Here is a 14,075-nt window from a genome sequence, read left to right as displayed (position 1 = left end):
CAGAATCCGAAGCAGGGTCCGGGCTCCGGGCCGTCAGCCCAGAGCCCAATGTGTGGCTCCAACCCACGAACCATGAGACCATGACCTGAGCCAAAGTCAGGTGCTTTAACCAACTGAGCCCCCCAGGCGCCCGTGAACTTTTCCTTGTTCTGAGCCCACACACCCACATTGAGTCCCACTGGGGGCAGCATACCATGCCCTCTGACCCCACATTTGTGAGCGTGTGCCCCCTGTCTCCCCGGCAAGGTGCCCTTGGAACATAGCCATGCCAGGCATTTTTCTCAGTGATCCAGCTTGTGTGTGTGGGTGGGGGGTGGTCACACAAGGAGGAAGTACAAGGACAAGTGTGTATATGTGGGAGGAATTTCAGTGGAAACAGTGTGTGAGAAACACAGAGGAAATTCAGGGAACCGTCGATGGTTTTGTGAGAGCAGAAGGAGAGAAGAACGCGGGAAGAGACAGGGCTACAGAGGGCAAATGGGGCCGAGGCTCACACAGGGTGCCGAGGGGTGCGGCTCGTGGCCGGGTGGGGGGTGGGGGGAGCGGTTTGAAGCCAGGGTACTCAAGACATCTGATTGGCCTCGCCTTGCCGAGAATGTACTAGAGGAAGGCAGGGATGGGGTCAGAGACCCCAGGCAGAGGTTTGGCTGTGCTCCTTCTGGGACAGAGCAGAGGCCCCCGCCAAGGTACAAAGCTCTGGGTATAGACAAGTGAATGGATCCAAAAGCTCCGGGGACAAGGACTCATCAGGACTTGGATTGAGGGTGGAAGGGAGGGGGGAGGCCAGACGGGAAGTACCGGCTTCAGGTGCAATTTTGAGGGCAGGTTGAGTTAGAAATCCCGGGGGACACCCCGGGGCAGTGTCAGGAGAAGCTGCCTTGGGCCCAGCAGAGCACATGCGCGGAGGAGACCCACAGTCACAGGCAGCGGACGTGCTGAGGACAAATGGCTCCAGACAGAACCCAGAGGAAGAAGGGCAGCAAAGAGGGGAAGGAATGCCAGGAAAGGCAGGGCCGTGCAGAGAGGAGGCCACCTTGGGAGGGACAGGAAGTGTCTGCAGCGGCAAGGGCTGCAGAGATATGAAGCAAGGTGAGGGCGGAAAAAACATCCACTGACGCTGTGACGCAATCAGAAAGGCAGAATCACTTGATGGCCCTTGCCTCGTCTCTTCCCGCGCCGACTCACGGCCAATGATGCCGAATCGTATTTCTTCTCTGCCCGTGGAAAATCGCGCGCTTTGTGCCCAAGTTCTAGACCCTCCGGAAGGGACAGCACCAGCCTATGTGGTTTGAAGGTCCCGGTCAGCTGGTTAGGGGTCCCTTTCAACCACCCTCTCCAGAGAGTGTGGCTGAATCCTTTGGGACAGGAAGATGATGGGGGCTCTGAAAAATCTGTCACGATTTAATTTTGTTAAAGGGGGGGTGGGGGGGCGCCGGGGGGCTCAGTCGGTTAAGCATCCAGCTTCAGCTCAGGTCATGATCTCACGGTTCTCGAGTCCGAGCCTCGCATCAGGGTCTCTGCCATCAGCGTGGAGCACGCTTCAGATCCTCTGTCTCCCCCCGCCCCTCTCTCTCTCTCTCTCTCTCTCTCTCTGCCCTTCCCTCGCTTGCACTCCCACCCAAAAATAAATAAAATATTAAAAAATAAAATAAAAGGAGAATGCCACTTGGTTTCTTACCTTTTGCTTCTATTCACAAAAAGAGATTTTTAAAAATCTATTTTAAATATGGCTGCTCTCAGACGAGCGACTGTCCAACCCGCCTGACCCTATGGAAACAGGAGTGTGGCCACGTAGGTGGGGAAGAAGAAAGAGGAAAGAAAAAGGTGGAGGATGGGGCCAGGGGCAGGGGATGGCGAGGTCAAGTTCCTCTTCGACTCTTCACTCTCAGACAACAACGGGTGAGTTGCACCAGGATGGTCACGCAGAGTGAGTGGGCCCTGTGCCCTCGCGGGGCACGTGACTCCCCCTCCTGTGCACACAGGGGGCTTGTGGTCTTATGACACGGAGGTTTCAGAAATCTTAGTTTCTGGTTCTTGTTATGCAGGGTAAATGAAATCTGTGGGAAACCCAGGGCCTGCCCACCCCGCCCCTGCAGTGGGTGCCGTGGGGCTCCGCCCGGATGTCCCTTTTCAGGGTCAGTGCACTCACCCTCCCAGCTGCTGGGGACAGGGACCACCTTCAGCCACTGGGACCTTCCCCTCCCGGAGACAACTGAGGCCAGCAGCTGTCTGGTGTGTGATTGGGAAGGCCCGGCCTCCTTCCTTCCTCGTGGGACAGCACTGCAGGGACATCCCAGGCCCAGAGCCCCTCGCAGGGTCAGCTGGGACTTCGGGGTCCGCTTCACCCTGTGTCCGGTCCTGCCTCGCCTACTCCCTGACAGGGATGCCTCCTGGAAGCCCTCCCCAACAAGGCCTCTCTCCCTGCAGCTGTCCCGCTGAGCTCTGGACTCCCGGGAATTAGATCTAAAATAGTCTGTCTCTGTTCCTCCCCCACTTGCACTCTCTGTCTCTCTCTCTCAAAATAAATAAGCAAAAAAAAATTTTTTTTTATTTTTTATTTTTTTTTCAACGTTTTTTATTTATTTTTGGGACAGAGAGAGACAGAGCGTGAAGGGGGAGGGGCAGAGAGAGAAGGAGACACAGAATCGGAAACAGGCTCCAGGCTCTGAGCCATCAGCCCAGAGCCCGACGCAGGGCTCGAACCCACGGACCGCGAGATCATGACCTGGCTGAAGTCGGACGCTTAACCGACTGCGCCACCCAGGCGCCCCAATAAGCAAAACATTTTTAATGCATTTTTTTAAAAAGGGAGGTGGCGTCTGGGTGGCTCAGTCAATGAAGAGCCTGACTCCCGATTTCAGCTCAGGTCATGATCTCACGGTTCGTGAGTTCGAGCCCCACATCGGGGCTCTGTGCTGACAGTGTAGAGCCTGCCTGGGATTCTCTCTTTCCCTCTCTCTCTGTTCCTCCCCTACCTGTGTGCTCACTCACTTTCGCTCGCTCTCTCTCAAAATAAATAAATAAACTTCTTAAAAAATGCATCTAAAATGGTCTGGTTCCTGGTTTCAACTTCCTCTTCCACAGAAGCTCAGCCCCAGATGCCGATAAGTAAAGAAAATGTGTCCCCCTTGCCCCATCTCTGAGGTTGGGACTAAAGAAGACGTTAGGAGGAGAAGGGAGGCAAGGAGAGGCCATGGCCACCCCACCTGGCTAACTCCCACCCAGGCTTTCTGCTTAGATGGCCCCTCCAGCCGGACACCTTCCCCGGTCCCTCTGGACCGGGCCAGGCACCCTTGCTGACGGCTCCCCAGCTCCCGTGTGCTTCTCCCGGGACAGCACGAGACTCTCCGGATTATTATCACTTATGCACCTGACCGGCTCCCGTTAGGACATCGATGTCGGGAAGGCAGAGGACAAAGAGTCCTGCCCAGGGACTACGCAGAGGCCGCCATCCCCACCGCTAAGATTAAGGAGTCAAGGATCGGGGAGGGGCTCTCTGTAACAAGAGCTGCATTAGGTCAAGTTCAAGGGACACACCAGCAGGAGCCTGCTGTTAAGGAGCTGAGCCTCCAGGACCCAAAGCGGGTCGGGAGGCGATGGAGAGTCCATACAGAAGGGCAAAGGGGAGCGATTTCCCAGACAGCAGATGTGAAATGTCTGTGAAATGAACAAATAATACTTCTCAACAAATAACTCACTGCGCCTTCACTCCATGGGTATTTAGTATTTTGATCACTGCTGATGTAAACAAAAGGCACACGCATTGAAAAAAGGCCACGGAGCGTTCACTCTGACAGGGGAGCAGACAGCAAGGCCTCAGGCCACGAGTAACGGGGACCCGGTGCTGTGCCGAGAGGTCCCCACAGAAAGCTAGCAGCCGGGGAGGAGGGGGCTGGAGGAAATGCACCCACAGGCGGGGACAATAAGGAGGCTCGTCTGGTTTTGCCTGCACTCGAAATGGTAGAGGGACCATCTCCGAGACCCCAAAACCTGTGTCTCATGCAAACATGAAGTTCAATTTTGTAATACCCTCAAAATGGGAGACCCCCAAACTAAGATTCAGCTCAGGCCACCCTCGTGCTCCCAGAAGAAACAAAGGCAACAGTGCTCCAGAGGGGACTGTTCCCACTGCAGGGCCACAGACCGTTGCTGCGGGGCCAGGAAACCCCCAGTAAATAGGAACTCACACGGGCACTACAAAACACGCGAGAAGATGAGTCACCACCAGTGGGCAGGCCTAACGGCCCCTCGCATTAGAACCTTGAAAGTCTTCAATAAGTCATTCGTAGATTAAAGGTATTTTTATAGGGGCGCCTGGGTGGCTCCGTTGGTTGAACGTCCAGCTTTGGCTCAGGTCACAATCCCACGGTTCATGAGTTCGAGCCCCGCGTCGGGCTCTGTGCTGACAGCTCGGAGCCTGGAGCCTGCCTCAGATTCTGTATCTCCTTCTCTCTTTCTCTCTCTGCCCCTTCCCTACTCATGCTCTGTCTCTCTCTGTCTCTCGAAAATAAACATTAAAAAATGTTTTTAAGTATTTTTAAACCTTTTTTCCCCTAAGTGAGAGACAGAGACAGCGTGAGTGGGGAGGGGGCCAAGACAGAGGGAGAAGGAATCCCAAGCAGGATCCATGCTGCCAACGCAGAGCTCGACGTGGGGTTCAAACCCCAGAAACCATGAGATCGTGGCCCAAGCCAAAACCAAGAGTCAAATGCTCAACCGACCGAGCTTCCCAGGAGCCCCCCACCAAAAACGTTTTTATAAGGAATCCAGATCCTAAAAACAAAAACAAACCAGAATATCATTACTAGGAGCCACTCAGTGTGTACAAGGGTGTATGTGACTCTTGTGCAATGTGTCCTCTGGCCCTCGCTCAACACACTGCCCCAGAATGTGAGAAGCCCAAGAAACCCTTCTGGAACAGGCAGGCTTTTACTCAGTAGGTGTTTTTCCTGTCTTTTCCTAGGGATACACACTCCCCTTCTACCCACTTGTCTCCCAACGGGAGAGTGTTAGGATTAGGATAACTCTCAGGATTCACTGATTTTCCCTCTTTCTTCAATGCTGTGCCTGTATTAGGATTAGGTTTAGGCATAACTGTAATGCCCACCGTTCAAAGTTTTGAAACAAGGTTGTACCCTATTTCGTGTTCGGTTGCTACAGGCAGATTTTGAGAATTTTTGCTGGTGAAGCTGTCGTGTGGTCATTTTATAAGGTACCGATGGGGGGAGAGGCCGTGACCCTGCTTCCCTCCGCCACCTTTACTGGAAAGGCCTGTGCAGATGTCTTTTTAGATTGCATGAGGGTTTCAGAAACTCCAAGCGTGGCTTCAGCTGGGGCAGCCCAGGAGGTAATGGTGCCTACGTGTTGTCCACCGTATCGCGAGTAGGGGGAGAGTGGACACCTCCCACTCACCGGCACGCGATGCATCAGCTGCCCCAGCTTCACAGAGCAGTGGATGGCATTTCTCCACGGGAAGCTGTTGGTGACCCTGGGGAGGCCGATCTCAGGGGAATGGTGGAGACAGACGCCAGGCTGGAGGGGACTGAGTGGGGAGTGAACGATGATAATGTAGGAAGAGTGGGTTTGGAAGACGAATGAAGGCTCCCCAAGAAGAGGGAGGGTATGTCGTTAGAGCAGACTGTGGGGTTAAGGATGGGTTTATTTTTTTTCTGTTTTTTTTATTTTAAATTTTTGTTTTTTAATATAATTTATTATCAAGTTGGCTAACCTACAGTATATACAGTGCGCTTTTGGTTTTGGGGGCAGATTCCCATGATTCATCGCTTCCATACAATACCCAGTGCTCATCCCAACAGGTGTCCTCCTCGATGCCCATCACCCAGTTACCCCTCCCTCCCCGTCAACCCTCAGTTTGTTCTCTGTATTCAAAAGTCTCTTATGGTTTGCCTCCCTCCTTCTCTGATTGTAACTATTTTTTTCCCTTCCCTCCCCCCATGGTCTTCTGTTAAGTTTCTCAAGATCCACATATGAGTGAAAACATGATACCTGTCTTTCTCTGACTGACTTAGTTCACTCAGCATAACGCCCTCCAGTAACATCCACATTGCTGCAAATGGCAGGATTTCCATTTTTCTCATTGCCAAGTAGTATTCCATTGTAGATATAAACCACATCTTCTTTATCCACTCATCAGCCTATGGATATTTAGGCTCTTTCCATAATTTGGCTATTGTTGACAGCGCTGTTGTAAACATTGGGAAAGATGGGTTTACAGTCTTTATTTAAGGGAGACACCAGGGGCGCCTGGGTGGCTCAGTCGGTTAAGTGTCTGACTTCGGCTCAGGTCGTGATCTCACGGTCCGTGAGTTCGAGCCCCGCGTCGGGCTCTGTGCTGACAGCTCAGAGCCCGGAGCCTCTTCGGGTTCTGTGTCTTTCTCTCTCTCCCTGCCCCTCCCCCGCTCACGCTCTGTCTCTCTCTGTGTCTCAAAAATAAATAAACATTAAAAAAAAACCTTTAAGGGAGACACCAGAGCATTTCAATATCGTGAAGAATCTAATAGATTCTGGCTGCTGGCGATCAGAGTGCAGGAGGAGAAATGAACCTTTACTATCAGAGGAACAGCTCTATCTATGGAGGAGGGAAGAATGGAGATGCCACCATGCATTTGAAGCCAGAGCCCAGGGGGTGGACAAAAGCAGAGATGGGGTCGCCTCCTGAGCGTAAGTGTGGACAGTGGCGGTGGGAGTTCGAAGGCACTGGAAGAGGTTTCGGGTGCTTGGAACAGCTGATGGAAGATAGGAGAAGGGGACAATTTGGGACACTCAGAAGAGTGACTAGGGAGACTAGAGGAATTTCTAGAAGCTAGCTGAGATGGGAGACCACAAATTAGTGATAGGTCTTCTCTTTGTGGCTTAGGTGGTTTCAACCAGCTATCCTCAGACTCACATACTCAGAGAAGGAGTGAAAAGGAGAAGCAGGTGGGGAGGGTCGATCTAAGGCCGGGGCTTCAAGGGAGGGCCAGGTATTGACCAGAGAGAGTGGCTAAGTGATAGACTTGGATCCCAGCGAGACAGGAGGGATGTGACCACCCGAGGGGCTCGCGGGCAGAGGCTGGGGGGCTCGAGGAAGGAGCACGGGCAGGAGCAGAAAGTAAACGGCGGGTGGGGGTGGTGGTGGTCAAAGCAGTGGAAGCTGTAATCAGGAAAGTGAGCAAGTGTACTGCAAGGCTTCAGTGGTGAATCAGCATCAACGGACCTCAGGGAAGTCAAATTCGTGAGTTAATGGAAGTTACGAGCTGGTACAGGACGAGGGTCAACACAGGTGGTTAAGTCGCCAGGGACATGGAGGAAATTGGGATGGACCGAAGTTCATTATCCATGGCTTTAATTTTTAAAAAGTGGGGGGTGGGAGGGAGCAGGCAGGCAGGCGGTGGCAGGGATGCAGTGGGGCAGAGGGTGATACAGTTACAGGACTGGGGACCGGAAGCATACCTGGGAACAAGGGTCGGCAAGTTGCACCGGGGCCAGGGATGTCACCTCCTGACCCCCAAGATAGGTGTGAGAGGGAAGGGGTACCGCCAAGGGATGAGAAACGTTAGGAATATTCTGGGATACGTTAAGGAGGTCAGCAGGAGTGTCTCTCACGGAATTCAGATTCCAGAGGGCACAGAGGAAGAGCGTGGGGGGGAAAGGGAGCACGGAGAAGTGAGCTGAAGGCAAAGAGGGCACAAGGGAGATGGTGATGAGAACCAGAGAAGGCACATGACCTGAGGAGTTGAGCAGGATGGGCCATGATGGCAATCCCTGGTCTCATGTGTTCCAGAGAGCTCGAGCTTGGCAGGCCACAGGTAGATGGTGGTGGGCAAGATGGTCAGAGAGGGATGAAGTGTTGCAAAGCGTTATTCTTCTCCAGCAAGCCAAGGGCTCAAGCCTGTAGAGACAGATGCCTCCCTTCTGAGGTTGTGTTAGCTTGGCTCCTTCGAGATGTGGCATAGAAGAAATGCAATAGAGGAAATGTCTCTGAGAGATCGTAGGGAGCCGGAAGAAGCTGGGAAAGCCCCAGATCACAAAGCAGATCTGAGCCCCAAGTAAAGGAGAGAAGGAGGGTCAAGGCTTGGGGGTGAGGGGAAGCACCAGCCAAAGTCACCGTCAGAGGAGCCGACCTCCCAGGACTGGGCCTGCTCCGGTGTCCCTAAAAGGGTCACTGGCCGGAGCAGCCCCCGGTAAGCATGGCCTTTGGAGGGCGTGCGAGGATGTGTTTCAGGGTGAGACAGCAGGGACCCTCCGTTACACTCCCTTCAGAGTGGCGGAGGCCCGTCCCCATGGCCGCCCCACGACACAGTAGTGTGTGTATGTCAAAGGCAACACTTCTCAAATTGTGTTCTACAGAACCGTTGGCCCGTAAGGACCTGTTTGCGAACATCAAAGGGGGTTCCGCGATCAAACCACTTTGGGAAACACTGCAGACCCTCTCTTCCTCAGGGGGATCGCTATACTTATTAGCGTATTAAGAGTTCTGAGAAGTCCTGTAGTAAAGAAACTTGCTTACATTTTTTAGTTCAGTTTAGTTCCCAGAAGGAACACCCTTGGAAGGTGCCTTCCCTCCCAAGGCTGAGATTCGGAGCTGAGATTCGAGATGGTATGACTGCAACCCACTGAATCGTGTGCTTTCCGACGTCCCTTAGTAACGAGGGAAAAATGAGATCGCGAGCATTAGTTATCGGGCCCCTTCAGGTGCCGCTCCTGTGCACACCTGTTGCCAAGCTTTCTCTGAACCATCCTATGTGAAATGTGAACTCTTGCACCCCCCTGGCCCTTCCTACCCTCTTTCCTGCTTTTTCCCTATAGCACGTCTCTGCCACTACCCTACAATTTACCGTATTCTGCTTTTGTCTGTAGCACGTAAGCTCCGTGAAGTTCAGGATGTTTGCCTGCCTCGTTCATTGATGTTCACCTTGTTCACCCAGGATGGCGCTGGGCACACGCCAGGCACTCCATATACATATTTGCGGAAAAGACGAATTGAATAGATGAATGATCTGTGTGTATAGGAAAACAAGAGTTCTAGTTTCTTACTCTCTTAGACTGAAATCGGGGTTAAGTGACAGTGATAAAGAACTCAAGTAAGGTTTGTGAGCCACATGCCAAAGCCACAGAATGTGGTGAAGTTTCACAAATAGCGAAGAGACCCTATTATGGTTCCAGCCAGTGGAATGGTAACGAAACTCTCCTCTTGCCTCCGCTTCAGACCTCCAAACCATTCCTTCCTACCAATATGGAAGTTTCTGGAATCCCATGGCCTTGGAGATCTAACACACAGTACAGTGATTAGAGGCGACAAAATTGTATAATAAACCTCAAACTTGCTGGCAGAGTAGATCTGAATTGTTCCCACTCCTAGTAGAAGAAATGATGGTCGCGTGATGGGAACAGAGGTGTTGGCTAACCTTGCAACGGCAATCCTTTTGCAATACAAACGTATCAAATCAATACGCTGTACACTCTCAACTTACACAATGGTATATGTCGATTATATCTCAATTAAACAAAACAAAACAAAAAATAAAATAAAAGGAAGAGCTCCCTGGCCTGAGTGTGAATAAGCAGAATGTTGGGAGTCAAGCCAAAATAAAATAATACTGAAAGTGAAGCCCGTACTAATATCAGGAAGTTAGGGTGAGCCTGAATTTCTAGTGTTTTTCCTGGGGAAATTCAAATTTCAAGTAATTCTGTGACATACGTGAGGTCCTGCTGGCTGCTGTTTTCCTTTAAATAGAGGAAATAATCATTAAATGATCATGTAGTGTGTGTGTGTGTGTGTGTGTGTGTGTGTGTGTGTGTGTGCGTGTGCATCCACGGGGCTTTTTTAGGTTTCAGAGTTGACTTGACTACTCGCTGCCTCACCCCGGATGGATCAGCGAGCATCAGACAGTAAGGCACCAAGGTCCTGGGGTCGTAGGGCTGGTGTGGCTCCAAATAGCCCAGGCATGTCTGTTGGTGCCAGAGCTGTGCCCAGGAGGCAAGGCTTCAGGGGATGGGCAACTCCCACTCACTCACAGAAGCCTGGGGGATGGGGGGGAGTGAGTGGGGCAAGCCTTTCTTGGGAAGTGCTCACAGCCAGGGTTCCCAATGACACCAAACCCCTCCATGCAGAGGAACATCATCTTTGAGGCAAATTTAATGCTCGACCACATGTTAGTCTGAGCTCTTTTATCTTTGTTTTCCTTTTCTTTTAATAGTGTGCTCATTTCTATTTCCATCTCCGCAGGTCCACGCTCTGCAGTGAATGCTCACCTCGGACACGTTTCTGGCATTCGTTGACAGGATGTCATTTAACCAACTCTGTGAATGCTAAACCACGGTGTAGGTCTGGTCCCCAAATTAGGTCAGTCACAGGTACAGGGACTTGATCCGGAGGAAGTTCATACAGACTTTCCAGCTGATTCACGTTCCTCCTCTCCATCCACCTTTCTTCCAAGCCACCCCCATGCAGCCCCCCGCCCACTAATTCCTCCCACTCTCCCAAATCTGGAATCTTCCCGGCCTCCTTCCTCTCTGGCCTCAGACCTCTCACCCCACCCCTGCCTCAGTCAGGGGGTAGCACGTTCCCTCGCCGCCTCCGTAGCCCAGACTTGGCATTGCTTCCGTGGAATTTCCTGGCATCTTCTCAGAGCAGGGTCAGCACCTCACGGCTTGCCTAACTCCGGGTTTTCCCCATTGTCAGTTTTCCTCAAATCCCACAGCGGCCCCACACCCACTGGTACTGAGCATCTCGGCAGAAACCCCCTTGCCTGTCCCAAGTGACACCCCTCCGTGGCTTCCTTTGTCCCCCAAGTTCTCTCTCGGGACCCCCTCCTCCCTCAGCCACAGCTCAGTGTCTCTCAACAATGACAAGGAGAATCCAAGCACATGCCACTCACTGTGGTTCTCCCCGAGCGTTCTAGATGCCCGGTGGTTTCTGCTGCTGTGGATGAGCCGCTGCAGGGGAGCACCGGGCCCTGGGGTCTGGACATAGAGAGCTACCACAGGACCCTTTCTCCTCCGCTGCTGGCTGTTACCTGCTCAGAAGAGCCCTCCTGCCACCCCACCTAGTATCACTGGGGAGCAGTGACAACTCAGTTCCCTTATCTAGGGCAGCCAGCCGGACGCCTGTCTAAAGGCCACAGGGAAATCAAAGGCGGGGTCGGGGGCGGGGGGAGGGGGGGAACCGGGAGGAGAAAACAACTTCCTGGTTTGGCTCAAAGGCTTGAGAAACACTCTAGGGGTCTGGAGGAGCTTTCGAGCTGCTTTATTTGGGTTACTCCCCGAGACCGGGCACTTGTGGTGTAGACGTAGACCTACCAAGGGCTAAAAGTGGCTTCTCTTGCCCCTCAAGGTCAGGACCATCTGCTCAGAAGAAAGCCGGTCTCCCAGCTGCCCCCAGGCCATTCCCACAGCAGCTCGGATGGTGGGTCAAGAGGCTGTGCCCTGCCCCCCTGGAACTCGGTCAAGTGGTAAGTCATCCAGTGACGTTCCTGTTGGTGCTTGGGGATGGTTTCACTTTTGCAAACCTTTGTTTCTCTCCTTGGAGAGAAGGACTCAGTCATCAGCCCAGCCGGTCACAGGAAGCTCCTTCACAGGGTGAGCAGGCTTTTTGCCCACGTAGAAATTAGGACCAGGACCGGGACCGACTTCGAGGCAACTAGACCACAGTTCTCGGCTCTCTTCAGAGCTCTGTTTTCTCAGATGGTGTCTTCAGACAGGCAAGTCTTGTTTCCACCAGGAGAGCTGAAGTTCTCTGAAGACGTGGAAGGCTTCCTTTTCTTCCCCCGGGGTGTCAGCACCGGTTTCAGTCTCCTGAGATGTAGACCTACCGTGGGTACAAGGAAGCACCAGGAGAGGGTAAGCATGGCTGCGTGGATGCTAATCCAATTTTTTTTTTTCCCCCTGCAGGACCACCCAGCTGTATGAAGGGAAGATAATCCTTCACTTCTCCACAGGGCAGGCTGACGATGGCTAATTACACGTTGGCCCCGGAGGATAACTATGACGTCCTCATAGAGGGGGACCTGAATGACGACGAAATAGAAACGTGCCACCCATACGACGCCAAGGTTCTCTTGAGCCGGGTGGTCCCCAGGCTCTTCATCCCTGTGCTCCTGGCTGGACTGCTGGGCAATGTCTTGACTGTGCTCATCCTGGCGAAGCACAAAGGACTCAGGCGCACAGAAAATGTCTATTTCCTAAACCTGGCAGTTTCGAATTTAGGTTTCTTGCTCTCCTTGCCTCTCTGGGCCTACACCGCGTCCCATGGGGGCGTTCTGGGCAGCCCCGCGTGTAAAACTCTCGTCGTGTTTTCCTCCATAGGCCTGTACAGCGAGGCTTTTTTCAACGTCCTTCTGACCGCGCAAAGGTACCTGGTGTCTTGCAACATGAGAAGGTTTCCCCCGACCAGGACGGTGCGCTGGAACATCGCCTCGACCGTTCTGGCGTGGGGCCTGGCCACGCTGGTCATTTTGCCTGAATCCGTGTTTTACACACCTCAGACGGAGAGCCAGAAATACGAGTGCTTTGTAAGCAGCCCTCCCTTCCTGCCAGCTGAGGAGACTTTCTGGAAGCATTTTCTGACCCTGAAGATGAACATCCTGGGCCTTCTTTTCCCACTGTGCGTTCTCACGTTTTGCTACACGCGTTTGCGAAAAACGCTGAGCTTTAGGGGGAGGAGGTATGACCCTCACAAGCTCGTGTTTGCCGTAGTGGTTGTTTTCCTCCTGATGTGGGGCCCCTACAATATCGCACTTTTCCTGTCCGCGTTCAGAGAACGTTTCTCCCTGCACGACTGTCAGAGCAGCTACCACCTGGACAGAAGCGTTCAGATCGTGAGGATCGTCGCCGCCACCCACTGCTGCGTCAACCCCGTGCTCCACGCGGTCCTCGACACCACGTTCCGAAGACACCTCTGCCGCCTGTGCTGTCTGCGGGGTGACAGTCCGCTTCGGGGCGCTGAGGGCTCCGCACAAGACGCGTCAGTGGAGGAACATGACGATTCCACCAGAGTGTAAACAGGCTTCCGTCAACGGCGGGATAAATAAACATCGGGTTTTGTATTGCTGCATCGTGTGTGTATTTATTTTTACACATCTGTGTCCAAAACAGGATACGAGAAGAGGGGCGCCTGGGTGGCTCAGTCGGTTAAGCGTCAGATTCTTGAGCTCAGGGCATGAGCTCATGGTTCGTGGGTTCGAGCCCCTCATCGGGCTCTGCCCTGCCAGTGCCAGACCTGCCTGGGATCCTCTCTCTCTCCTTCTCTCTCTGCCCCTCCCGTGTGCTCTCTCTCTCTCGCTCTCAAAATAAATGAAAATAAACTTAAAAATATTTTTAAAAATAGGATATGAGAAGACAAGTGGGGAGCACTGAATTTGTCTTAGGTGTCGTGCGAGGCAGGCCCTTGGCAAACGTGAGCTCCTCCGCGGCTCAGTGCTTGTCCGTGGGTGTAGACGGCATTTGTCTCATTTCGCCAAGGAGGAAACTAAGGCTCAGAAATTGGTCTCGGCTCACACAGCTAGAAAGTGGCAAGGCTGGGACCCAAATATGACTGCCACTCATTGCAAGAATCTATGCTTTGTCCAGCACCCCAAACTTCCGAACACTGGGCAAGAAAACACGTGAAATAAATATGTGCTCTTACAACCAGACCACATTCCAAATTAGAAGCAACCTGTTCACATAAAAGCAATTGTTCAGGCACATTTTCTTGCAGGTAATTAAAAGAACTGGCCAGCTGAAGCTATGGGTAAAGAGGTAAAAGCGACCTGGTCTGTGGAATTCACTAGGTTTTCGTGCTACATGAATAGCCTGCACAAAGTAACTACAGGCAAGAATATTTTCAAGGAAGTTGAGAGAACACTAATTCAGTACAATCTGAAGTGCGATCTGCCAATACGTGTTATAAGCAATGCGAGTTCAAGTCTGTGTTGAGCAGGAAAAGGCTCAGTTGGCCAAATTTACAAAATCTGTAAAAATGGTAAAGTCAATGGTCATTCGCTACCGGTACTCTGTGGGAAATAATTGGAATTTAAGATGTGAATTAAACCAGCAGTCTCAACAGTGAGGTTCATTGGCTGCCATGGGCTTAC

The 14,075-nt window shown here is 52.4% G+C and overlaps 1 protein-coding gene and 1 long non-coding RNA gene across 4 annotated transcripts; one reads left to right on the top strand and one right to left on the bottom strand.

The window, feature by feature from the left end:
* Positions 1-5,942: 5,942 nt before the first annotated feature.
* LOC128314908 (uncharacterized) lies at positions 5,943-11,204 on the bottom strand. 2 transcript variants are annotated; one of them, XR_008297162.1, is made up of 3 exons: positions 10,255-11,204; positions 8,510-8,999; positions 5,943-6,202 (listed from the first exon to the last, which is right to left on the bottom strand). It is a non-coding gene; the product is annotated as an uncharacterized LOC128314908 (long non-coding RNA). The 2 variants fall into 2 exon arrangements; XR_008297163.1 differs by lacking the exon at positions 5,943-6,202 and adding an exon at positions 6,220-6,746.
* CCRL2 (C-C motif chemokine receptor like 2) lies at positions 11,179-13,054 on the top strand. Of its 2 annotated transcripts, none has more exons than XM_015065678.3 (2): positions 11,179-11,453; positions 11,893-13,054. In XM_015065678.3, exon 2 carries the CDS (start codon positions 11,952-11,954, stop codon positions 12,999-13,001), a length of 1,050 nt encoding a protein of 349 aa, XP_014921164.1. In that variant the 5' UTR covers positions 11,179-11,453; positions 11,893-11,951; the 3' UTR covers positions 13,002-13,054. The 2 variants fall into 2 exon arrangements, with proteins under 2 accessions (XP_014921164.1, XP_014921165.1); XM_015065679.3 differs by lacking the exon at positions 11,179-11,453 and adding an exon at positions 11,486-11,580.
* Positions 13,055-14,075: the final 1,021 nt, after the last annotated feature.

Source organism: Acinonyx jubatus, chromosome A2, assembly GCF_027475565.1.
Source record: "Acinonyx jubatus isolate Ajub_Pintada_27869175 chromosome A2, VMU_Ajub_asm_v1.0, whole genome shotgun sequence".
NCBI lineage: Eukaryota > Metazoa > Chordata > Mammalia > Carnivora > Felidae > Acinonyx > Acinonyx jubatus.
This window is presented reverse-complemented; position numbering and strand designations above follow the sequence as displayed.